A 23,414-nucleotide genomic window follows, 5' to 3' on the forward strand; every position below is an offset into this window, starting at 1 on the left:
CTGAGATCGTGACACTGCACTCCAGCCTGGGCAACAACAGGGAAATTTCATCTCAATAAATAAATAAGAATGCTGAATGAGTGAGTAAGTGAATGAATGAATGGCAGGGAATCGGGACAGGGTCACAGATTACCCCCAGGCCGGAGGTAGAGGAAGCAGCCATGCCTGAAGCCAGCTCTCCACACATAGGCTTTATTTCCACAGTCCCATTTTCCCATGCTGAACCTGGCATCTTCGCCCTGACTTCTCCCATGCCTGTCAGCACTAGAGGGCTCTTGGGGAGTGAGGAGCTACAGAGAGAGGACACAGGATATATGGAGAGCCTGGGAGATGGAGACGAGGAGCGTGAGCCAGCAACAGAAGGTGGGGAATCCACAGGGGGTCAGGGCTCAGCAGACACGGAAGGGGCAGATATGGAGACAAGAAGGACGGACACTGACTGGGAAGCCGAGAGAACAGGAGATCGGGAGGCAGAGGGAAAAGCAGGGTCAGGAGCAGAGAGAAAGGAACTAGGAGACAGAGGTGAGGCGGTGATGAAGGGCAGATGAAAACAGTTAAGAGGGGCAAAAAGACAGAGGCCTGGGACTGGGAGAAAAAGACAGCGACCCACAAGGCAAACAGGGAAGTAGAGACACAAAAAAAGACCCCTACAGAGAGCCAGGGCAGGCTGGGGGCTGCGTGCCCCTCGTGTCAGCCCTGGGAGTCTTTGCTGGTGGAGGAGCCGGGGCCAGTGCTGGAGGCAGGGCCGGTGCTGGAGATGTGGCCTCTGCTGGACCCCGGGCCTCCGCTGGAATCAGACGCTGTGCCTCCGCTCTCCACGCCACCCTCTGTGTTTTCTCCGCCCCTGCTGGACCCCGCATATCCAGTGGAGCCCAGGTAGCTGCTGGTGCTGACAGGTCTGAAGGTCACGTGGCCCCCACTCGAGGCACTGGTGGAGCCGAAGGTCACGTGGCCAGTGTTGGGGTCACCGTGCGTGACGTGGCTGGGCAAATGCCCCGGGCTGGATTTGAGGGGGCCAAAAGTGACGCGGCCAAGAGAGTCACGGTCTCTGCTAGTCTTGTGGCTCAAGATGGACCCGGGGATGGCACGGGGTTGCCTGGTGGGCACCAGGACGGTACTGGAGCCGGCCCTCTGGGTGCTGGCCAGGTCCGCGCTCAGGGTGCCGTCCAGCTTCGCGGCGGCGGCGGCCAGGTCCTTCTGGCGCTGCACCTCCGCCTGCTCCTGGAGCTCCACCTGCAGGGAAGGTGAGCTGGGCCCGGACGCACACTGAGGCCTGGCCCCACCCCTGAGGGCCCCAATCTCACCAGCTTCTCCACTTGGCTCAGCAGCTCCTCCCTGCTCATGGGGTAGTCATCACTGGCCTCAAAACCTGGGGGGTCTTCTCTGGGGAGGGGAAGGAAAACCGGAAAAGACTAGACTCTCAGCCCTCAAAAAGGCCAGTGGCCCTTCCTGCGAAACCCCAGGAACCTCAGTCATTCTCCCACCAGCCCTGAGTGCCCTCCCCTTCTGGGGTACCCGGGGCCCCGTCTTCCCACACAAAGGTGCCAAGCCCCTACTCCTTCTGGCTGCCTCAAAGCACACACCTCGTATTCTAAACCCTCAGGCCACATCCAGCAGTCAGTCCCCAAAAGCCCCCCAAAACCCTCTATCCTGTGTGTTCCCTCTGCCCCCATGGAAGCCCCGTCCCCTCTGCGTCCCTCCTGCCCTGCGCCTCACAGATTGTCAGGGGGCTGAAGTGGGGCCATCTTCTTCGGAAGGTCCTCCAGGCTCTGGCCCAGCGCCAGGAGGGCAGCGTCGGCCAGGGAGGTGAGGCTCTGGAGAGTGTGGAAGCCTGTGGTCAGCTGGACCACCCCTGAGACTTGCCTCCCATCCCGGCTCCCTGCCGCCTCCCACCTGGGCATCCAGGAAGGCCTGCACTGTCAGGAGCTCCACCAGCCGCTTCTCGATGAGGCTCAGGAAGAGGCCCATGTCCCGGTCTGCCATGCCGGTCTTGACCCCAAGGAGGTCATCGATCATGCTGCCGTCGCAATGGGCCTTGGTGAAGAGGAGCTGGATATCTGCATCATGGACGGCCAGCTGTCAGGGATCTGGCACCGCCAGCTGGGTACTAGCCCTCTCCCCACTCAGGACAGAGACACAGATACAGAGAGAACAGAGACAGAGAGGCACACAGAAGGCCAGAGAAAGTGAGGATGAGGAAGGCCACACAGAGACCAAGGCAGAGAGATGAACAGAGAGGAATCACAGAGACCAAGAGGCGTGGGAAGATACGACGCCTGCATGGATGGATGGACATGGGACAGTTGGAGGAATAGATCCTGGATGGATGGATGGATAGATGGATGGATGGATGGACGGACAGATGGATATAGGACAGATGGAGGGGTAGGCCCTGGATGGATAGATAGATATGGGACAGATGAAGGAATAGACCCTGGATAGATAGATGGATATGGGACAGATGGAGGGATAGATCCTGGATGGAGAGATAGATATAGGACAGATGAAGGAATAGATCCTGGATGAATGATGGATACAGGACAGTTGAAGGGATAGACCCTGGATGGATGGATGGATGGATGGATGGATGGATGGATATAGGACAGATGGAGGGGTAGACCCTGGATGGATAGATAGATATAGGAGAGATGAAGGAATAGACCCTGGATAGATAGATGGATATGGGACAGATGGAGGGATAGACCCTGGATGGAGGGATAGACCCTGGATGGAGAGATAGATATAGAATAAATGAGGGAATAAATCCCGGATGGATGATGGATATAGGAGAGTTGGAGGGATAGTCTCTGGATGGATGGATGGATGGATGGATGGATATGGGACAGTTGGAGAGATCAACCCTAGATGGATGGATGGATGCACTGATGGATGGGTGGATGGATGGATGGATGGATGGGTGTAGGACAGCTGGAGGGACAGATGCTGGATGGATAGATGGACATGAGACAGTTGGAGGGATAGACCCTGGTTGGAAAGATGGACAGATATGGAGCAACCGATAAGCAAGTGAACCAGGTTGTCCATGCAATGCCCCCAAGCCCCACAGGCTAATGGTGTCCTTCCAAGTGGAGAAGCCAGGCTTTGGAAGGGGCGCCTGTGGGTGCTCACCAGTCTTGAGCTTCTCCAGCTGTCCCCGCACATCCTGGAAGCGGGCCTCAAGGCGCTCAGCCTCCGAGCTCACCTTGTCCATGCGCTGCTGCAATGCATTCTGCTGCTGCTCCTGCAGCAAATGCCGGTCATCCTTGCTGGCACGTGCACTCACCAAAGCCTCCTGCATCTGTGGGGACAGGGCTGAAGGCTGGGCCAGATGGCAGCCTCGGGAGTTGGGGGGTGTGGAGCTGGGAAGAAGAGGCAGGAGGGGGCTGAGGGAGGGGAGGGAGCAGGGAGAAGAGGAGGAGATGGAGAGAGCAGGCCTCACTCACCTCCTTGATCTCTTCCTGCACATGCTCCAGCTCCAAGTTCTGCTCATTGATGAAGTTGAACTCAGCAAAGTTGCGCTCCTCGACTGGGAAAGTTGGGCAAGGCAGGTCCCAGAGAGAGGGAGACAGAGACACAGATACAGAGAGAACAGAGACAGACAGGCACACAGAAGGCCAGAGAAAGTGAGGATGAGGAAGGCCACACAGAGACCAAGGCAGAGAGATGAACAGAGAGGAATCACAGAGACCAAGAGGCGTGGGAAGATGCGACAGAGGGGACACAGAAATACACAGCAAGGCAGGGAGGGAAAGCCAGAGAGACTCGGTAATAGCAAGGGAGATGGGGAGACGCAGGCAGGGAGAACGGTAGATATGGGTAAGGAGAGAAACAGAGAGGGACGGGGTTGAGGGAAGGATGTGGAGAGTGACTCCAGGCCCAGGAGTGAGGAGGGGATGGGGAGGCGCAGAGACAGGGCCACAGTAAGACACCAGTGGACGTGGGTGGTGGGTCCCAGGCCTGACACCTTGTTCCTCCAGTGCAGGTGGAGGAGTCCCCAGAGCCAGAGCTGAAGCCAGCCTGCACTGGACTCAGGGGTGCCGGGGCCCCTGGGCCTCCTCCCTCCACCCAGGGCCCCACTCACTCTCCAGATACTTCTGCACCAACAGGTCGGGGTCGCTCTCCCCCATCAGCTGGGACAGCTTATTCAGGGCGTCCTCGTAGCGAAGCACCAGCCTCTCCTGGGAGGTCTTCCGGACGCCCTCGGCCACCTCCCGGGCTGGGGGAAGAGAGAACAGCAGGTCGGCCTCCTGGGTGGCCTCCAGCACAGAGACCTCCTGGGTGCGCTGCAGGTATCCCAGGGGCGGCCAGGCCCTCGAGATGCAAAGGCGGCAGCCCTTGCCTCACCCTGCTTTTCACGCTTCTCCAGGACATCGGGATCCGGCTGCCGGTCATTGTTTTTGAGCTTGAGGAAGCGGTGCAGCTGCTCCAGGTGTGATATCTGCCGCTGCAGGACCTGCGCCTCCGTCTCACTCTGGGCCTCCTCCTTCTCCGCGCGCTCCCGCAGCAAGCCCATCTTGGCCTTCGCCTCCTCCCTGGGGGGGTCAGCCGGGGTCAGGATGACTAGAAGCTGGGCTGGGGTCGGCCTGGGGTCCTGGGGATGGGCAGGGTCAGCCAGAGGTTGTGGGGGTGGCGTGGAGTCAGCTGGTGTCCCAGATGAGCAGGGCCAGCCTGGGGTCACAGGAATGGGGCTGAATCAGGTTGCAGTTATCCTGTGGTCACAAAAAGCAGAGAACTGGCTGGGCACGGTGACTCAGTCTATAATCCCAGCACTCTGGGAGGCAGGAGGATCACCTGTGGTCAGGAGTTTGAGACCAGCCTGGCCAACATGGTGAAACCCCATGTCTACTAAAAATATAAAAATTAGCCAGACCTGGTGGTGCATGCCTGTAATCCCAACTACTCAGGAGGCTGAGGCAAGAGAATTGCTTGAACCTGGGAGGTGAAGATTGCAGTGAGCCGAGATTGGACCACTGCACTCCAGCCTGGGTGGCAAGAGTAAAACTGTCTCAAAAAAAAAAAAAAGACGGAAGAACTTCAAAAGAATCCGACATCATATTAAAAACCCAACACAAAACTCTCGGTGTGCTGCTGGCTCACGTTCTTTCAGCAGCCTGCTCTCCTCATCCTTCAGAGTGTACTGTCTCTCTCTATGTAAACTCTGCCTTATGGAGGCAGAGGCGGGTAGATCATGAGCTCAGGAGTTCAAGACCCGCCTGGTCAAGATGGTGAAACCATCTTGGCTGAAAAATCAGCCAGGCGTAGTGCTGAGCACCTGTAATCCAAGCTACTCGGGAGGCTGAGGCAGGAGAATAGCTTGAACCCGGGAGGTGGAGGTTGCAGTGAGCCGAGATCATACCACTGCACTATAGCCTGGGTGACAGAGCCAGACTCTGTCTCAAAAAAAAAAAAAAAAGAACAGGACCTTGAGAGTGGAGGTGGGGAATTGGTGGGGGAGAGAGAGAAAAGGGGGATATTATGGGGGAAAAAATAGCTTCTGACATCTGTTTCATGAGCCCTGAACCTTCCCACCACTGCCTTATGGAAAGGTATGTCCTGAGTCATCTGGGTCCCACAACCCCGGGATACCCGCAGTCCCTACCTGACAGCATAGGCAGCGGTGGAGGAGAGGATAAGGGTGCTGACCAGGTGCCGCAGGCGGTGGATCTCCTGTGGGGGGAGGAGAAAAAAATCAGTGCCACTTCTTACAACCTCATTGCTCAAAGTCTTTCCTTTTGGCCCCATGCTTCTCCAATAAGGAGTAAAGCTCTTGAACCTTCCAAATGTGGACCCTCCTCATTAGTGACTGCCCATGAAAGGGATTTTAAAGAGGTATGAGACAAACTGATAAGCTGGATCAAAAGGCTCTTTCTGTAGATAACCACAAACTAACAAAATATTTAGTAACCGACGGGGTCTGGGTGGAAATGAGGTGGGGGAGATGGAGAGCAAATGACATTTCTCTAGAAGACCTTTTAGAATAGTTTTGATTTGAGAACCTTGTTAATGTTTTACATATTCATAAAGGAAATTAAATCAATAAAGAGAGGAGAGAAAACTAAAACTGAATGCAAATGGAAGCAAGTGAACTTAACTGTATTTAAAAATACTAACAGGGCCAGGCGCGGTGGCTCACGCCCATAATCCCAGCACTTCGGGAGGACGAGGCGGGCAGATCACCTGAGGTCAGGAGTTCGAGACCAGCCTGGCCAACATAGAGCAACTCCATCTCTATTAAAAATACAAAATTAGGCTGGGCGCGGTGGCTCAAGCCTGTAATCCCAGCACTGTGGGAGGCCGAGACGGGCGGATCACGAGGTCAGGAGATCGAGACCATCCTGGCTAACACAGTGAAACCCCATCTCTACTAAAAAATACAAAAAACTAGCCGGGCGCGGTGGCGGGCGCCTATAGTCCCAGCTACTCGGGAGGCTGAGGCAGGAGAATGGCGTAAACCCGGGAGGCGGAGCTTGCAGTGAGCTGAGATCCGGCCACTGCACTCCAGCCTGGGCGACAGAGCGAGACTCCGTCTCAAAAAAAACAAACAAACAAACAAACAAACAAAAAAAAATACAAAATTAACCAGGCGTGGTGGCGCATGCCTGTAATCCCAGCTACTCGGGAGGCTGAGGCAGGACAATCGCTTGAACTCAGTAGGCGGAGGTTACAGTGAGCCAAGATCGTGCCATTGCACTCTAGCCTGGGCAACAAGAGCAAGACTCTGTCTCAAAAAAGAAAGATGAAATGAGGAATGCTCAGGAAAAACCTGGTGGTACTGGAATGGAATCAGAAGTATCAACGTGAACTCACTATTGTAAAATATGTCAGCCAGGCACAGTGGCTCGTGCCTGTAATCCCAACACTTTGTGAGACCAAGGCAGGAGAATCACTTGAGCCCAAGAGTTTGGGAGCAGCCTGGACAACATAGTAAGACCCCATCTCTACAAAAAATAAATAGAATTTTAAAACATATAAAATATGTGTGCTTCCTAGCTCTCTCCAGAGAAAGGGCCTCAAAGCAATGACACCCAAGTAGCAACGAAGTCTCTTAGTGCCTCAACACCTACTCTTCCCTAGAAAGAATCGGGACTCCTCAGAACAATGGCCAATCCCAGGGATGGGGCAGAACAAGGTCCGGATTACCTAGGCTATCTTCCTGTGCCAGAAAGTGAGGAAGTACTCCCGAAAAGTGATGGGGTATGTCCAAAGGTCACAGAAGTCAGCTTGAAGGGGCACCCCCAACCAAATCTGGGGCAATTTGAACATTCAAACGAACGGCAGTTACGGATTATCATCTATAAAGTCAGAATGCACTCATGCTCACCGACAAGGAGAAACAGAAGTTTTTCCTTTTTTTTTTTTTTTTGAGATGGAGTTTCACTCTTATTGCCCAAACTGGAGTGCAGTGGCGCAATCTTGGCTCGCTGCAACCTCCAGCTCCCTGGTCAAGTGATTCTCCTGCCTCAGCCTCCCAAGTAGCTGGGATTACAGGTGCGTGCCACCACGCCCAGCTACTTTTTTGTATTTTTATAGTATTTTTATAGAAATGGGGTTTCAGCCGGGCGCGGTGGCTCAAGCCTGTAATCCTAGCACTTTGGGAGGCCGAGACGGGCGGATCACGAGGTCAGGAGATCGAGACCATCCTGACTAACACAGTGAAACCCCGTCTCTACTAAGAACTACAAAAAACTAGCCGGGCGAGGTGGCGGCGCCTGTAGTCCCAGCTACTCGGAGGCTGAGGCAGGAGAATGGCGTGAACCCGGGAGGCGGAGCTTGCAGTGAGCTGAGATCCGGCCACAGCACTCCAGCCTGGGTGACAGCGCGAGACTCCGTCTCAAAAAAAAAAAAAAAAAAAAAAAAAAAAAAAAGAAATGGGGTTTCACCATGTTAGCCAGACTGGTCTCAAACTCCTGACTTCAGGTGATCTGCCTGCCTCAGCCTCCCAAAGTGCTGGAATTACAGGCGTGAGCCACCGCACCTGGCTGAGAAGTGTTTCCTTAAGGAAAATGCCATCTTATAAATGTGGGAGAAATGATAGAGTTTTTTTAAATCACCCTTTTGCAGCCATTACAGTAATAACCGTCCAGGGAAGAATCATTCATGGATGCTAAAATTGATGGCAGTAGCTGCTGGCTGGGGTTGCACACTCCATGCAGCCGGTGGGAGCTCTGCCCCTTCTGAGTTGGGGTGGGAGCTCCCCGAATGCAGCTGCAGCCATCCGAACCACAGTTGCAGACCCAGGCCTTCTGCTCCACGGAGCAGGCAGGATCCCCGCCCTCCTGGGCGGGTCGACAGCTGCCCAAACTGCTGCTGTGGATCTGAGCCTCTCTGTGCTCCTGCAGGAGGTCAGGAGCAGGCAGGGTCTGCCCTCCTGGGTGCAGTTGCAGCCACCCAACCCGCAGCTACAGACCTGGGCCTCCCACTCCAGGGAGCAGGCAGCAGCTGGGGACAAGCGAGGGTCCTGCCCCTTCCGAGTTGGCAGGGTGGGAGCTCCCAGAGCGCCGCTGCGGCCACCCTCCCAACCACAGGACCTAGGCATCTCTGAAGTTCTCTGCAGCCTGCACCCTCAGGGGCCCAGGAAAGCACCCCCGATCCCTGCAGGCTCAGAGGCGTCTGCTCTTGCTGCTTGGCCTCTCTCCTCTCTTGCACCCATTCTGATCTCAGAGAGGGGTTGGGGTCCAGCCCAGTGCCATGAATGGCAGCGGGAGGCAGACACATTCCTGGGCAGAAGAGGGCAGGTCCCCGGTAAGGTCCCTCCTTTAGGCCAGGGAGGGCCTGATAGCTGGGGGCCAGGTTGCCAGTACTGCAACCTGCAGCGTCTCCTCCAGGCCTGCCCATGGCCGCCCATGGAGCTACCCTCTCTGCTGAGAGCTTCAGAGGCCTGCAGAGACATCTGAACAACCTGCCTGCGGAGAGAAACCATGCTCTCCAGGGCCTCCTCATGGCTGATAGCTGAACACTGGACAAGACCACCTGCCTACAGAGGAGCTGCCCCCTGCAGGTCTCCTCTGAGCTGTCTTAACACTCCATAAAGCTCCTCTTCATCTTGCTCCTCTCCACTTGTCTGCCTTCCTCCTTCTTCCTGGACGCAGGACAAGAACTCGGGCAAAGGCACCACTGGCCGAGGAGGTTTCCAGCCAGAAAAGTGATGCCCTAAAGATCCCATAACAAAATGATTGAGTGAAGGTGTGTCAGGGGACAAGATATTTACACACTCTCAGAGAATCTCCCCACGGACCACATATTCACTATGAAAGGGAAAACTCTCCATTGCAAAAACCTGGCTAGCCAAGTGACCAAAGACAACATCACTAGTCATGGGACAAGCTGACATCAGGTGCTTCCTGAGATCCTGCACAGGAAGGACACACTATCACTGCTATGACATTCCCCCAAAGTGCAGACACCAAGTCTAATCATGAAGAAAGATCAGAGAAACCGGCCTGGTGCGGTAACTCACACCTGTAATCCCAGAACTCTGGGAGGCTGAGGCGGGCGGATCACCTGAGGTCAGGAGTTCGAGACCAGCCTGACCAACATGGAGAAATCCTGTCTCTACTAAAAATACAAAATTAACCAGGCATGGTGGTGCATGCCTGTAATTCCAGCTACTCAGGAGGCTGAGGCAGGAGAATCACTTGAACCCGGGAGGTGGAGGTCGCAGTGAGCCAAGATCGCACCATTGCACTCCAGGCTGGGCGACAAGAGTGAAACTTCATCTAAAAAAAAAAAAAAAAAGACCAGATAAACCCGTGTCAGGGGACATTGCACAACACAACCAGCCTGGATGCTTCCAAAATGTCAATGTCATGGAGAACAAAAAAGCCCAAGGGACTGACCCAGATGAACAGAGCCAGAACAACCAAATGCAACGTGGGATTCTGGACCGGAGCCTAGAGTAGGAAAATCAAGTTCACTGTAAAGGACATCATTGGGACAATCAGTGCCTTGAAATATGGACTGTTTAGAATTCTAACAATGCTAATGTCCCTGGCTTGGATAACAGCACTAAGTCAATGGCATTTTTCTTAGGAAATGCTCACTGAAGTACTTAGGAGCATAATGTCTACAACATATTGTCAAACAGTTCAGCAATCAGGATAATAAGTTATTTTCAGCAAAACAATAATTACACACACAAATAGTAACAGTGGGGAAGAAAGAGAATAAATGTGGCAAATTATCAAACTTAGTGAAAGATATATAGGAGTTATTTGTACGATTCTCACACCTTTTCTGTAACTTGAAATTATTTCAAAATGAAAGTCAAGACCAGACGCAGTGGCTCACGCCTCTAATCCCAGCACTTTGGGAGGCTGAGGCAGGAGAACTGCCTGAGCTCCAGAGTTCAAGACCAGCCTGGGCAACATGGTGAAACCCTGTCCCTACCAAAAAAAAATCGACCAGGCGCGGTGGCTCACACCTGTAATCCCAGCACTTTGGGAGGCCGAGGCAGGCAGATCACGAGGTCAGGAGATCGAGACCATCCTGGCTAACACGGTGAAACCCTGTCTCTACTAAAAATACAAAAAATTAGCCAGGCGTGGTGGCAGGCACCTGTAGTCCCAGCTACTCGGGAGGCTGAGGCAGGAGAATGGCGTGAACCCGGGAGGCAGAGCTTGCAGTGAGCTGAGATCGCACCACTGCACTCCAGCCTGCGCGACAGAGCGAGACTCCGTCTCAAAAAAAAAAAAAAAAGAAAAATCATTTTAATTAGCTAGGCGTGGTGGTGCACGCCTGTAGTCCTAGGTCCTCAGGAGGCTGGTGCAGGAGAATTGCTTGAATCTGGGAGGCACAGGCTGCAGTGAGCCCAGATCACCTCACTGTGCTCCAGTCTGGGTGACAGAGTAAGACTCTATCAAAAAGAAAGAAAAGAGAGGAGAAAGAGAAAGACAAAGGAGAGAGAGAGAGAGAGAGAGAAAGAAAGACAGAAAGAAAGAGAAAGAGAGAAAGAGAGAAAGAAAGAAAAGAAAGAGAAAGAGAGAGAGAGAGAGAGAAAGAGAAAGAGAGAGAAAGAAAGAGAGAACGAGAGAAAGATAAAGAGAGAAAGAAAGAGAGAAAGAGAGAAAGAAAGAAAGAGAGAAAGAGAGAGAGAGAGAAAGACAGAGAGAGAGAGAAAGAGAGAGAGAGAGAGAAAGAGAGAGAGAGAGAAAGAGAGAGAGAGAGAAAGAAAGAAAGTCAAAAGAGAGGGGACAGGGCTGGTTCTTCAAAGATCCCCGTGGAATGTATAATAAATGGTCTTGCAACAGTCAGGCAATAGATTGCCCTGGGTGATACTATTCAGAATGGCACTCTGCTTTCCACAACTATAAATGAGGCCACTTTTTTGTTGGAAGTGTCCTCCAACATTTCCCAGGCCTCCATGCCTTCTGGACTAAAGCAAGCCTACAGCTCTAGTCAATTCCATACTTGAGGCCTGAGTGCTAGAGCAGGAAGGGCAAACAGCTGTGGGGAGGACCTGGGCAGGGGTCCCTCTCTCCTCCCCTGGATTTCAGGGCCGCTGACCTTCTTCAGCTTGCGGTCCACGTTCAGATAGCGGTTCCTGTCGATCCGCAGCAGATCCAGCTCCTCCCGCAGGGCCGCGTTCCGCACCAGCTGGTTGTCAAAGTGACAAGTGACCTGGGAGTAGAAAGGCGGATGGAAGAGTGGGTCTGAGGCCAGGCCTGCCTGCCTCCTCCAAGCTCAGCCAAGGAGGAGACGCTTATCAGAGGTGGGGCTGGCCTGTTTCCTGAGAAACATCGGTTCTTTGGGTTCCTGAAATCAATGTCCACTCCCCTCTAAGGACCCATCAATCTCCTTTCCTTGGGAACCTCCATCCCTCCAGAATCCTGTGTCCTGACACACATGTGCACACACTGTCCACCATTTCCAGAACCCAACGACCATGCCCCGTTCTTCCCATAACTCCACAATTCAAGTGGAGGGACCAGGAGGCTGACCCTCACCCTGTCCAACTGGTCTTCTAGGATCCTGATCCTTCGCCCGATCTTGACCTTCTGATCCAGGATGAATCCCGGGGACCTGACATTCTTACTGTGCGTAAAGATCCGTGTCTCCCACTCCTGGATCTAGAAGAAAGAGGATGGTACTCATTTATGGTTGCCTGAATGTGGGAGAGATTGAATGGCCGAGGGAAAATGAGTCACTAAGCATGGTAGACATCTGCTGTCCCTGTTGCCCCAGAATAACATCTACCCTTCTGCTGACACTATCCAGCCCTCCATGTGGTTCTGGTGGGCCTTCCAACCACAGTGTATCACCCTATCAGCCACATGACCCAGGTCTGGACACTCACAGGGATTGGCCTAGAGATGGGAATGAGACCCCATGGAGCCAGCCTGACTTGTTCCCTTTTCTTGTTGTTGTTGAGACAGAGTCTTGCTCTGTCGCCCAGGCTGGAGTGTGCAGTGGCGTGATCTTGGCTCACTGCAACCTCCACCTCCCAGGCTCAAGCAATTCTCGTGCCTCAACCTCCTAAGTAGCTGGGATTACAGGCTCGTACACCACACCCAGCTAATTTTTGTATTTTTAGTAGAGATGGGGTTTTGCCATGTTGGCTAGACTGGTCTGGAACTCCTGACCTCAAGTGATCCACCCGCCTTGGCCTCCCAAAGTGATGGGATTATAGGCAAGAGCCACCGGACCCAGCTCTGACTCGTTTCCTGATAGTCTGGGGGAAGCACATGAGATGGAAGAATGGGATTCCAGGACTTCTGCTGTCACAGCCCCACCACAGGGAGGATCCTGGGAGAATGAGGCCAGTGGACAGAAGTGGAGATGAGAGTTGGAGAGATGGTGAGAATGAACCTGATGACATTAGTATCCCTGGGTCTGCTTATGCCTAAAACCAGCTTCCAATCTGTCCTCATTTCTGTATTCATCTGTACTTATTGGGGTGTGCTGTGTGTCTCCAAGCAAACTGGGGGTTCCATGAGGACAGAGAGTCTTATGTTTTCTCCGTGTCTGAGACAAAGAAGGTATTCAACATAACATGCGGACTAAATAGACAAATGAATTGCTTAACACTTCAATTTGTGCTCTGTTATGGGTTTAATCATGTCCTGTAAAAACTCATATGTTGGCCGGGTACGGTGGCTCACACCTGTAATCCCAGCACTTTGGGAGGCCAAGGCGAGTGGATCACCTGAGGTCAGGAGTTCGAGACCAGTCTGGCCAACATGGTGAAACCTCGTCTCTACTAAAAATACAAAACTTAACTGGGCGTAATGGCATGTGTCTGTAATCCCAGCTACTCGGGTGGCTGAGGCACAACAATCACTTGAGCCTGGCCTGGGAGGTGGAGACTGCAAAGAGACGAGATCACACCACTGCACTCCAGCTTGGGTGACTGAGCGAGACTCCACCTCAAAAAATAAAAGAAAAAGACATACCCAAAATGTTGACACTGGGGGAAAATGCAGCAAAGTGTACAAGGGATATCTCTGCATTTTTTCAACTGTACATGAATCCCAACAAAATTCTCTTCTTTTTCTTTTTTTTTTTAAGAGACAGGGTCTCACTCTGTCACCCAGGCTGAGTACAGTGGTACTATCATAGCTCACTGAAGCCTCCACCTCCCAGGCCAGACTCAAGCAATCCTCCTGCCTCAATAATTGCTTTATTAAAGAATAGATGACATACGGTAAAACTGCACATATTTAGTGTACAATTTGGGCTGGGCACGGTGGCTCACACCTGTAATTCCAGCATTTTGGGAGGCCGACATGGGCAGCTCACCCGAGGTCAGGAGTTCGAGACCAGCCTGGCCAACATGGCAAAATCCCATCTCTACTAAAAATACGAAATCAGCCAGGCATGGTGGCGGGCACCTGTAGTCCCAACTACCCGGGAGGCTGAGGCAGAAGAATTGCTTGAACCTGGGAGGTGGAGATTGCAGTGAGCTGAGACTGTGCCACTGCACTCCAGCCTGGGTGACAGAGCGAGACTCCATCTCTAAATAAATAAATAAACTGTATAATTTGATATGTTTTGATATAGAATAGTGAAAATATCCATCACCCCTAAAAGTTTCCTCATGCTCTTTTATAGTTCCTCACCTCATTCTCTTCCTGCAGTCGAGTCTCCCCCCAGCAATCACTCATCTGTTTTCTGTCACTATAGATTGGTTTGCATTTTCCAGAATTTTTTTTTTTTTTTTTTTGAGACGGAGTCTCACTCTGTCGCCCAGGCTGCAGTGTAGTGGCGTGATGTCAGCTCACTGCAAGCTCCGCCTCCCGGGTTCACGCCATTCTCCTGCCTCAGCCTCCCGAGTAGCTAGGACTACAGGCACCTGCCACCATGCCCGGCTAATATATATATATTTGTATTTTTAGTAGAGACGGGGTTTCACCGTGTTAGCCAGAACGGTCTCGATCTCCCGACCTTGTGATCCGCCCACCTCGGCCTCCCAAAGTGCTGGGATTACAGGCGTGAGCCACCGTGCCCGGCCTAGAATTTTATATTAATGGAATTGTATAGTACGGACTCTTTTGGGGACCAAAGGGGTCTCTGGTTTCTTTCACTCAGAATAGTTATTTTGAGATCCACCCATGTTGTGTGTATCAATAGCCGGCTCCTTTTATTCATGAGTCACATTCCGTTGCATGTATAGACCACGATTTGCTCGTCCACTCGCCCACCGATGGACATTTGGGTTGTTTCAGTTTTCGATTTTACATATCAAGTTGGGTTATTACGAATATTCACGTACAATTCGTTATATGGACATGGGCTTTCTTTCCTCTTGGGTAAACATCTAGGAGTAGAATGTCTGAATCATATTGTCAAGTATACATTTTGTTTTTTGGCAACTGCCAAACTGGGCCAGGCATGGTGGCCCACGTCTGTAATCCCAGCACTTTGGAAGGCCGAGGCGGGTGGATCACTTGAGGTCAGGAGTTCAAGATCAGCCTGGCCAACATGGTGAAACCCCCCAGCTCTCTACTAAAAATATAAAGCCGGGCGCAGTGGCTCACTCCTGTAATCCCAGCACTTTGGGAGGCCAAGGTGGGCAGATCGCGAGGTCAGGAGATCGAGACCTTCCTAGCTAACATGGTGAAACCCCGTCTCTACTAAAAATACAAAAAAAAATAGCCGGGCGTTGTGGCGGGCCCCTGTAGTCCCAGCTACTCGGGAGGCTGAGGCAGGAGAATGGCCTGAACCCAGGAGGCAGAGCTTGCAGTGAGCCAAGACCTCGCCACTGCACTCCAGCCTGGGCGACAGAGCGAGACTCAATCTCAAACAAAAATAAATAAATAAAATAAAGATATAAATATAAATATAAAAATTAGCTCAGAGTGGTGGCACACACCTGTAATACCAGCTACTCGGGAGGCTAAGACAGGAGAATGGCCTGAACCCGAGAGGCAGAGCTTGCAGTGAGCCAAGACCTTGCCACTGCACTCCAGCCTGGGCGACAGAGTGAGACTTAGTCTCAAAACAAAACAAAATGAAATGAAAAAATAAAAATAAAAATATAAAAATTAGCTGGAAGTGGTGGCACACACCTGTAATCCCAGCTACTCAGGAGGCTGAGACAGGAGAATGTTTGAACCCAGGAGACAGAGGTTGTATTGAGTTGACACTGTGCCATTGCACTCCAGCCTGAGTGACAGAGTGAGACTTCATCTAAAAAAAAAAAAAAACTGCCAAACTGTGTACCAAGAGTAGTGTGCCATTCCACATTCCCACCAGCAGAGTATGAGAGTTCTACTTCCTCCCCATCCTTACCAACACTTGGTATGGTCCGTCTTTTTAATGGAGTTTGGGCAAGTTCTTAATATATTCTGGACACGAGTTCTCTATCAGATGCATGCTTTGCAGATATTTTCTCCCAGTCTGGAACTTGTCTTTCCATTCCTTGCCTTTGCCAATTTCTGCAGGTGGGATTCCTTGACTTGCGGATGCCTTACCTGTGGCCGCATCACTATTTTTTGTTTTTGAAAGGGGGTGTGGGCCAGGCACTATGGCTCGCACTTATAATCCCAGCACTTTTGGAGGCCAAGGTGAGTGGGTCACCTAAGGCCACGAATTTGAAACCAGCCTGGCCAACATGGCGAAACCCCGTCTCTACCAAAAATACAAAAATTAGCTGGGCTTGGTGGCATGTGCCTGTAGTCCCAGCTACTCAGGAGGCTGAGGCAGGAGGATCGCTTGACCTGGGAGGCGGAGGTTGCAGTGAGCCAAGATCCTGCCACTGCACTCCAGCCTGGGTGACAGAGCAAGACTTTGTCTCAAAAAAAAATAAAAGAAAATAAAAGTAAAAGGAAAAGAGGTCGGGCGCAGTGGCTCAAGCCTGTAATCCCAGCACTTTGGGAGGCCGAGGCGGGCGGATCACAAGGTCAGGAGATCGAGACCATCCTGGCTAACATGGTGAAACCCCATCTCTACTAAAAAATACAAAAAACTAGCCGGGCGAGGTGGTGGGCGCCTGTAGTCTCAGCTACTCGGGAGGCTGAGGCAGGAGAATGGCGGGAACCCAGGAGGCGGAGCTTGCAGTGAGCTGAGATCCAGCCACTGCACTCCAGCTTGGGTGACAGAGCGGGACTCCATCTTAAAAAAAAAAGAAAAAGAAAAAGAAAAAGAAAGTGGGTTGTTGCCCAGGCTGGAGTGCAGTGGGGCAATCATAACTCATTGAAGCCTCAAACTCCTGGGCTCAAGCAGTCCTGCCCCCTCAGCCTCAAGACATGTACCACTGTGCCCAACTGACAAATTGGTTTTTTAAATGAAGGGTAGACCAGAATTTAGCAGAATATATCCCACATAATATATATATATATATAATTTGCTGAAACTTCTGTTTCAGATATATTAATATAGGTGTGTGCGTTTACATCTGTATGCAACTTGGTGTGTATGAACTCCACCTCATGAGTCATGGTCATAAAAACTTGACAGATCACTGGCCTAGAAAAACCACATTGTTCGCAAGGTCAAAGAGCAAGGTCCTGAAACAGATGGGATTCGCAACCTGTCTAGACTGCGGCATTACCACCATCCTCGTCTGCAGATGAAGAAACTAGGCCCCAGAGAGATGAAAACCTGCCTGCCCGTGGTCACAGAGCTCCGATGGCAGGGCCAGAACTCTAATGCAGGTTTTGGGAACTCTACCATACGAATCTTTCCTGCTTAACCTCACCAGTCCTGTTTTCGAATGCCTGGGACTGTGCTAAAGCAGCAAACATCTATATTTCCACTGAACACAACTCTACCAGATGGATGCTTTCAATAGCCCTTATTTATTTATTTATTTATTTATTTTTTAGACAGTCTTGCTCTGTTGCCCAGGCTGGAGTGCAGTGGCATAATCTTGGTTCACTGAAACCTCTGCCCCCCGGGTTTAAGCGATTCTCCTGCCTCAGCCTCCCTAGTAGCTGGGATTACAGGCATGTGCCACCATGCCTGGCTAATTTTTGTATTTTTTATAGAGACGGGGTTTCACCACATTTGCCAGGCTGGTCTCGAACTCCTGACCTCAAGTGATCTGCCTGCCTCAGCCTCCCAAAGTGCTGGGATTACAGGCATGAGCCACTACGCCTGGCCCAATAACCCCAATTTCCCATGAGGACGCTAAGGCTCATGGGACGCTAAGGAGGGCAAGGTTACAACACTTGCTCGTGAGCATGATCTGCAGAACCCCATCTCAAACCCACCTGCTTGTCCTGGGCCCTGGTCTGCTCCTGCAGCTCCTCGATCTCTGCCTGCACCTGGGCCCGGCCCTTCAACAGCCGGTCCATGTTCTCCAGCCGCTCACTGTCCCGAAGCCGCTTGACCTGGTTCTGGGCTGCGCTGATCTGCACCTGGAGATCGCCCCGTACCTCCTCCAAGCGCCGGATCTCCTCGCTACCCAGACAAGGAGGTAGCAGGCCAGTAAGGGGGCAGAACTCAGCATTGCTAAAGGCAGGACGCACTTCTCCTGCGCTCCCCTCTCAGACCCAGGAGTCTAGCTTCCAGCCCCTCTGACCCCCTCCTCCCCAGCTCAGGGCCCAGGCGCCCAGCTCACAGTTGCTTGTTGATGCGCTGGTGGACTTCCTTGCTGTAGGCCCGCCTCTCCCCTTCCATCACCTTGCATTGTCGCTGCAGCCTACTCAGCTCCCAATCCACTGAGAACAGGGCCGGCCAAGGGACTCAATAGGGATCCTGGCTACCAGCTCCTTCCAACCCAGGACCTAGGAATTCTGCTCTCTTTGGGGTCTCACAAACTGCAACTGAACTGCAGATCCAGCCCCCAACATCCCTCTAGGAATGCACCTCAGTTCCAGGATCCCTCGAGCTTCCTCATCCCTCCATACCCAAAACTGAACTCAGGGTTTTTTCCCCTAAAACCCACTCCCATCCCACCAGGGGCACTTCTGGAAGGCCTCTGGGTCTTCTGGGGCCTGCGCACACCACCCGGAACTGGGAAGGCTCTTGCTCCCTCCCTCCTTTTCTCCCCACCATCAGCAGCCCTCAGCCCCATCCTCTTGCCTCCTTCTTCTCTCAACCCATCCCTGGGCTCGGCCTCATCCTCTCCTACCTGGACCATCACCTCAACCTTTCTCTCAATTTCCAGCCTTCCTGCACAGTCCCAGAGGGTCTCTCTACACCCACAGCCGGCCCTACCCCACCCACAGCAGACCCTACCCGTCACAGGCCTCCCATGATGCCCCAGTACCTGCAGGACAAAGTCTCAGCACCGCAGCCTGGGATCCGAGACCCCAAATGACCTGACCTTACCCACCTCTCCAGTCTTGCCCACACGCTCCCCACCTCCAAAGGCCCAGTAATTTTCTTTCTTTTTTTTTTTTTGCCCAGTAATTTTCAATCGGGGGTGATTCTGCTTTCCAAAAACATTTGCAGTGTCTGGAGACTTATTTTTTCTAGACAGGGTCTCACTCTGTCCCCCAGGCTGGAGAGCAGTGACACAGTCTCAGCTCACTGCAGCCTCCACCTCGCGGGCTCAAGTGATCCTCCCACCTCAGCCTCCCGGGTAGCTGGGATTACGGGTGTACACCATCAGACCTGGCTAATTTTATTTATTTATTTATTTATTTGTAGAGATGAGGTCTCACTGTATTGCTCAGGTTGGTCTTGAACTCCTGGGCTCAAGTGATCCTCCTTCTTCAGCTTCCCAAAGTGCTGGGATTACAGGCATGAGCCAGCACACCCAGCCTAGAGACATTTGTCATTGCCATGACTTGTGGGGAAGGGAGGGGGCTACTGGTATCCAGTGAGTAGAGGCCATGGACACTGCTTGGCATCCTACAACACACAGGACTGCCGCCACAACAAAGAATTATCCCACCCAAGATTCATCAGTACTGAAGATGAGAAAGTCTACTCTAGCCACATTCTATCATCTCTGCAGAAACACCCTTCCTTACTTCTCCCCTTGGCAATTCCTACGGGGAGTTCTGGGCCCCACTCAAACTTCTGCTGCCTGAAGTCTCCAGCCTGCCCCACTGGCCAGGCTTGGCCCACCTACGGTGGTGCCCGTCCCACCTCCCTTAGGACGCATGTCTCTTCCCACCAGAGGGCGCTCCTGGACAGACACGCCCTCTCCCTCCCTACAGGACGTGGAACTGGGGAAAGCTGGGGGCTGGAAAAGAATGGGTGAATGATATAAACAATGAATGAATTACCCATTCCCTCCAGAAAGGCCTCGCTTCCCTCCTCGGAGCGGGCGCTCCCTGCCAAGCGTCCCAAAGGCATCCTGGCCAAAGAAGGTGGGACTCCTGTAGGATGGACATATAAGACCCTTCAGACAGCAGGCGAGCCAGAGTCCAGAGGAGGGTGGGCAATGAACTGAGAGCGACTGGGAATTGAAAGGGGGTGACCCTAGAACCACGCTGGCCTCATTCCTCCAAGAGGGGTTGGAGGGGGACCTCTTTCAGGCCTCTCCCACACCTCTCCCGCCCTCCCACTTCTCACACTCTGGGTCTTGCGTCTCGGCTCTGATTCTGGAGCGGGTTTGGCAGGCGACAGGTCTCCTGGGCTCTCAGGATATCCGAGGCCAGGCTGTTTGGTCGCAGGAGAGAGGGAAACCCCGGCCTGCTGTAGGGGGGTTGGGCAGGGTCGGGGGAGTCCTGGGCCCTACCTGCCGACCGGGCCTGACCTGTTCTTGGTGCTCCAAGCTCAGTGTTGTGGTCTGGTTACTGGGGAGATAAGGGACCAATGAGGGCTGACGACAGTGGCCAGGGAGGGACCGAGGCCGCGGGAGAAACTATGGGAAGGGCGGAGAAGGATGCTAGGCGTAGACCTGCAGGGTTCCCACGGACTTAGAACTGATGGGCGAGGCCAGGCGCGGTGGCTCACGTCTGTAATCCCAGCACTTTGGGAGGCCGAGGCGGGTGCATCACTTGAGGTCAGGAGTTCGAGACCAGCCTGGCCAACATGGTGAAACCCGTCTCTACTAAAAGTACAAAAAATTAGCCGGACGTGGCGGCTCGTGCCTGTAGTCCCAGCTAGCTACTCGGGAGACTGAGGCAGGAGAATCGCTTGAACCCGGGAGGCGGAGGTTGCAGTGAGCCGAGATCGCGCCACTGCACTCCAGCCTGGGCGACAGAGCGAGACTCCGTCTCAAAAAACAAACAAACAAACAAAATTGATGGGCGGGGAGGTCTTGCGAGGGGCGGAGCCGGGAGGGCCTGTGGACCCGGGCTGCGGAGCCCTGCGCGGTGCAGGGCTGTGAGGCCTGAGAGGGGCGTGCCGTAGGGAGCTGTGATGGGCGGGACTGAGACCTGTGAAGAGAGTGGGAGGAACTTCGAGGGGCGGGGCTTCAGAGCCTGCGAGGGGAAGGGCACGGCCACCTGTACAGGACGGGCTTCGAAGACGGCGAGGGAAGGGGCACGAACACTGTACAGGGCTGGGCTTCGGAGCTGGCGAGGGGAGGGGCACGGACACTTGTAAAGCGCGGGGCTTCTGAGCTGACTAGGCGAGGGGCACGGGCACCCGTAAAGGGCGGGACCTCGGGGCCGGCGAGGGGAGGGGCTTCCCCGTAAGGGGAGGGCTGCGAGGGTCGTGTTTGGAAGGCCTAACGAGGGGCCTGGTGGGAGGGAGGTGAAGGGCGGGCTAATCGGGAGGCGCTCAGGCCTGGAAGGCCTGCGGGAGGTCGGAACGGTCCTGGGGAGCTCGAGGCTGAGGTCTCGGTAGTACTGCGGGCCTGGAAGCGGCAGGAGCTGAAAGAGCCTGCGGGGACCTGTATGGAAGCCCTCCAGGCCAGGCCGAGGTCCTACAAGACGGAGCCGAAGAGGTGCGTGTCTTAAGCTGGCTATGACCACGTTAAATTAAGGATTCACAGGAAGGAAGGCGGTGCCGAAGCCGCCAGTTGCTGGGAGAAGGAGCGCTCACCACAGCCTCAGCGGTTCACTACGCAAGCGCGACCAACGGCTTCCCGGGAAGCCGCCAAAAACTCTTGGCCGCCTACCACGTCCGCGCGCTGGAAGGCGGAAGCGGGCGGGGCCTCGGGCACTCCGTACCGCCCCCGCTCTCCGGCCACGCCCCCTTCTGGTTACACCCACTCACTCTGTAAGGCACGCCCCCTCCGCGGCGGCTGCTGCCCACGTGGGCCTCCCCTGGCGGGCGGGCAGTGGGCGCCTCTCCCTACAGGCTGGGTGTGCCTGACGCCTGCGGTTTCCTGTGGGAGGAAGCGGCCTGCATACGCTCAGCTCAGCTCAAAATCTTGGAGGCCCAGGATGGGGAGATCCCGCCGCCACCTTCAGATCCCCTGATTCTTGCCCTTCTACATAGCCGTAGTGTGGGGACCCCCCTAATATCCCCATGATACCCAAGCCTGGCGCCGATTCCACTCAGAGAACTTGATTCTGAGCCCTAGACTCGTATTTTTCACCTCCCCGGCTCAAGTTTTCATCTTCCTAGCCCCTAGCTCCCCCTAGTCCTCTCAAGAAGATGGAGCCCTGTTTTCCTGCACCCCAAAAGGAACACATGTCTCCCCAGCCCCTAATTTTTCCTTCAGTGACCCAGACTTTGCAACTTCCTTAGGGATCTGAGTGCAGACCCCAGTTTCTGTCCCTCTCGGGCACTTAAGTTTGAAACTATTTATTCTCCCCCAGGGACCCTCATTTTTGATTCCCAACTTTAGCCTTGAGACCCAGTGGACCCAAGAATTTGCCCCTTCCCCAACTCCTAGAGACCCTGAATCAGGGTCCCCCAGTACTGACTCCACTCAGAGCCCCAATGCCTGATATGGCTAGCACTACCCTAAGAACTGCCCTATAATGTATTTACTATTATCTATTTTTCAGATGAAGAAACTGAGGCATAGAGAAGTTATTAGTAACTTGCCAAAAATTACACAGCCAATTAGTAAAACAGCTTGGATTTTGAGTCCAACCAGTGTGGCTCTACACAGTCTGTACTATACTGGTATCCCAGCTTCCAGGTCTCGGGGTACCCAGCCAGGCACTGAACTGTCCATCCCTCAAATCACCAACAGCTATCCCAAACCCAGCTCTGGCCCATCAGATACCCAAACATCCCATCATCCAGTTCCTTTCCCTGAATCCAGGATTTGAATTCCCCTGCTCTCAATTTATCAAGAGTCTTGGACACCTGGTCCCCTTCCAAGAGACTCGTGTACATAGTAATCATCACCCCCGATCCTAATTTAATATCCCTAAAATGAGTAATAATAATTAACATTAAACCTTTGGGGCTGGGCACGGTGGCTCACATTTGTAATCCCATCACGTTGGGAGGCCAAGGCGGGCAGATCATGAGGTCAGGAGTTCGAGGCCAGCCTGGCCAACCTGGAGAAACCCCGTCTCTACTAAAAATACAAAAATTGGCCAGGCATGGTGGCAGGCACCTGCAATCCCAGCTACTCAGGAGGCTGAGGCAGGAGAATTGCTTGAACCCGGGAGGTGGAGGTTCCAGTGAGCTGAGATCATGCCACTGTACTCCAGCCTAGATGACAGAGCGAGACTTCATTAAAAAAAAAAAAAAAATCTTTGGTACTACACTCTGTTAAAACCTAATGGCTTCCCACTGCACTTAGAATGAAATCCAAGCCCCTCCCCTAGTCTTCAAGGGCACCCTTTGATTTCCCTTCTTACCACTCCCTCTGTCTCCCTATGTGCCAGCCACACTGGCCCTTCTGTCTGCTCCCTAAACAACCTGAGCTTGTTCTCAAAAGCTTTAAGAGCTTTTGCACTTCCTCTTCCCGCCACTCCCCCGCACCACTCCCCGACCCCAGCGTTCAAATGACTCCTATCTTCAGCTCAAATTTTACCTCCTCCAAGATGCCTTCCCTGATTCTCCTGTTTCAAGTAGTCTCCCCTCTACTCCATCATTATCTCTATCACTCTGTTTGATTTATTATTTTATTTCTTTTTCTTTCTTTTTTTGAGATGGAGTCTTGCTCTGTCACCCAGGCTGGAGTGCAGTAGCATGATTTCAGCTCACTGCAAACTCCGCCTCCC

General features: G+C 53.1%; 1 protein-coding gene across 10 annotated transcripts; it reads right to left on the reverse strand.

Moving 5' to 3' along the window:
• Positions 1-166: 166 nt before the first annotated feature.
• Positions 167-22,131, reverse strand: CCDC114 (coiled-coil domain containing 114). 10 transcript variants are annotated; one of them, XM_033223866.1, is made up of 17 exons: positions 21,325-22,131; positions 20,784-21,205; positions 20,090-20,129; positions 19,617-19,709; positions 17,999-18,098; positions 17,649-17,838; positions 11,943-12,065; positions 11,503-11,616; positions 5,600-5,667; positions 4,345-4,532; positions 4,082-4,216; positions 3,444-3,526; positions 3,130-3,298; positions 1,894-2,057; positions 1,717-1,814; positions 1,305-1,383; positions 167-1,233 (listed from the first exon to the last, which is right to left on the reverse strand). In XM_033223866.1, the coding sequence occupies exons 4-17, from the start codon at positions 19,684-19,686 to the stop codon at positions 691-693; spliced, it is 2,124 nt and encodes a 707-aa protein (XP_033079757.1). In that variant the 5' UTR covers positions 19,687-19,709; positions 20,090-20,129; positions 20,784-21,205; positions 21,325-22,131; the 3' UTR covers positions 167-690. The 10 variants fall into 10 exon arrangements, with proteins under 10 accessions (XP_033079757.1, XP_033079753.1, XP_033079751.1 ...); XM_033223862.1 differs by lacking the exon at positions 20,784-21,205; XM_033223860.1 differs by lacking the exon at positions 20,784-21,205 and having other exon boundaries at positions 20,072-20,129.
• Positions 22,132-23,414: the final 1,283 nt, after the last annotated feature.

Source organism: Trachypithecus francoisi, unplaced genomic scaffold (assembly GCF_009764315.1).
Source record: "Trachypithecus francoisi isolate TF-2019V2 unplaced genomic scaffold, Tfra_2.0 Lachesis_group12, whole genome shotgun sequence".
Classification (NCBI taxonomy): Eukaryota; Metazoa; Chordata; class Mammalia; order Primates; family Cercopithecidae; genus Trachypithecus; species Trachypithecus francoisi.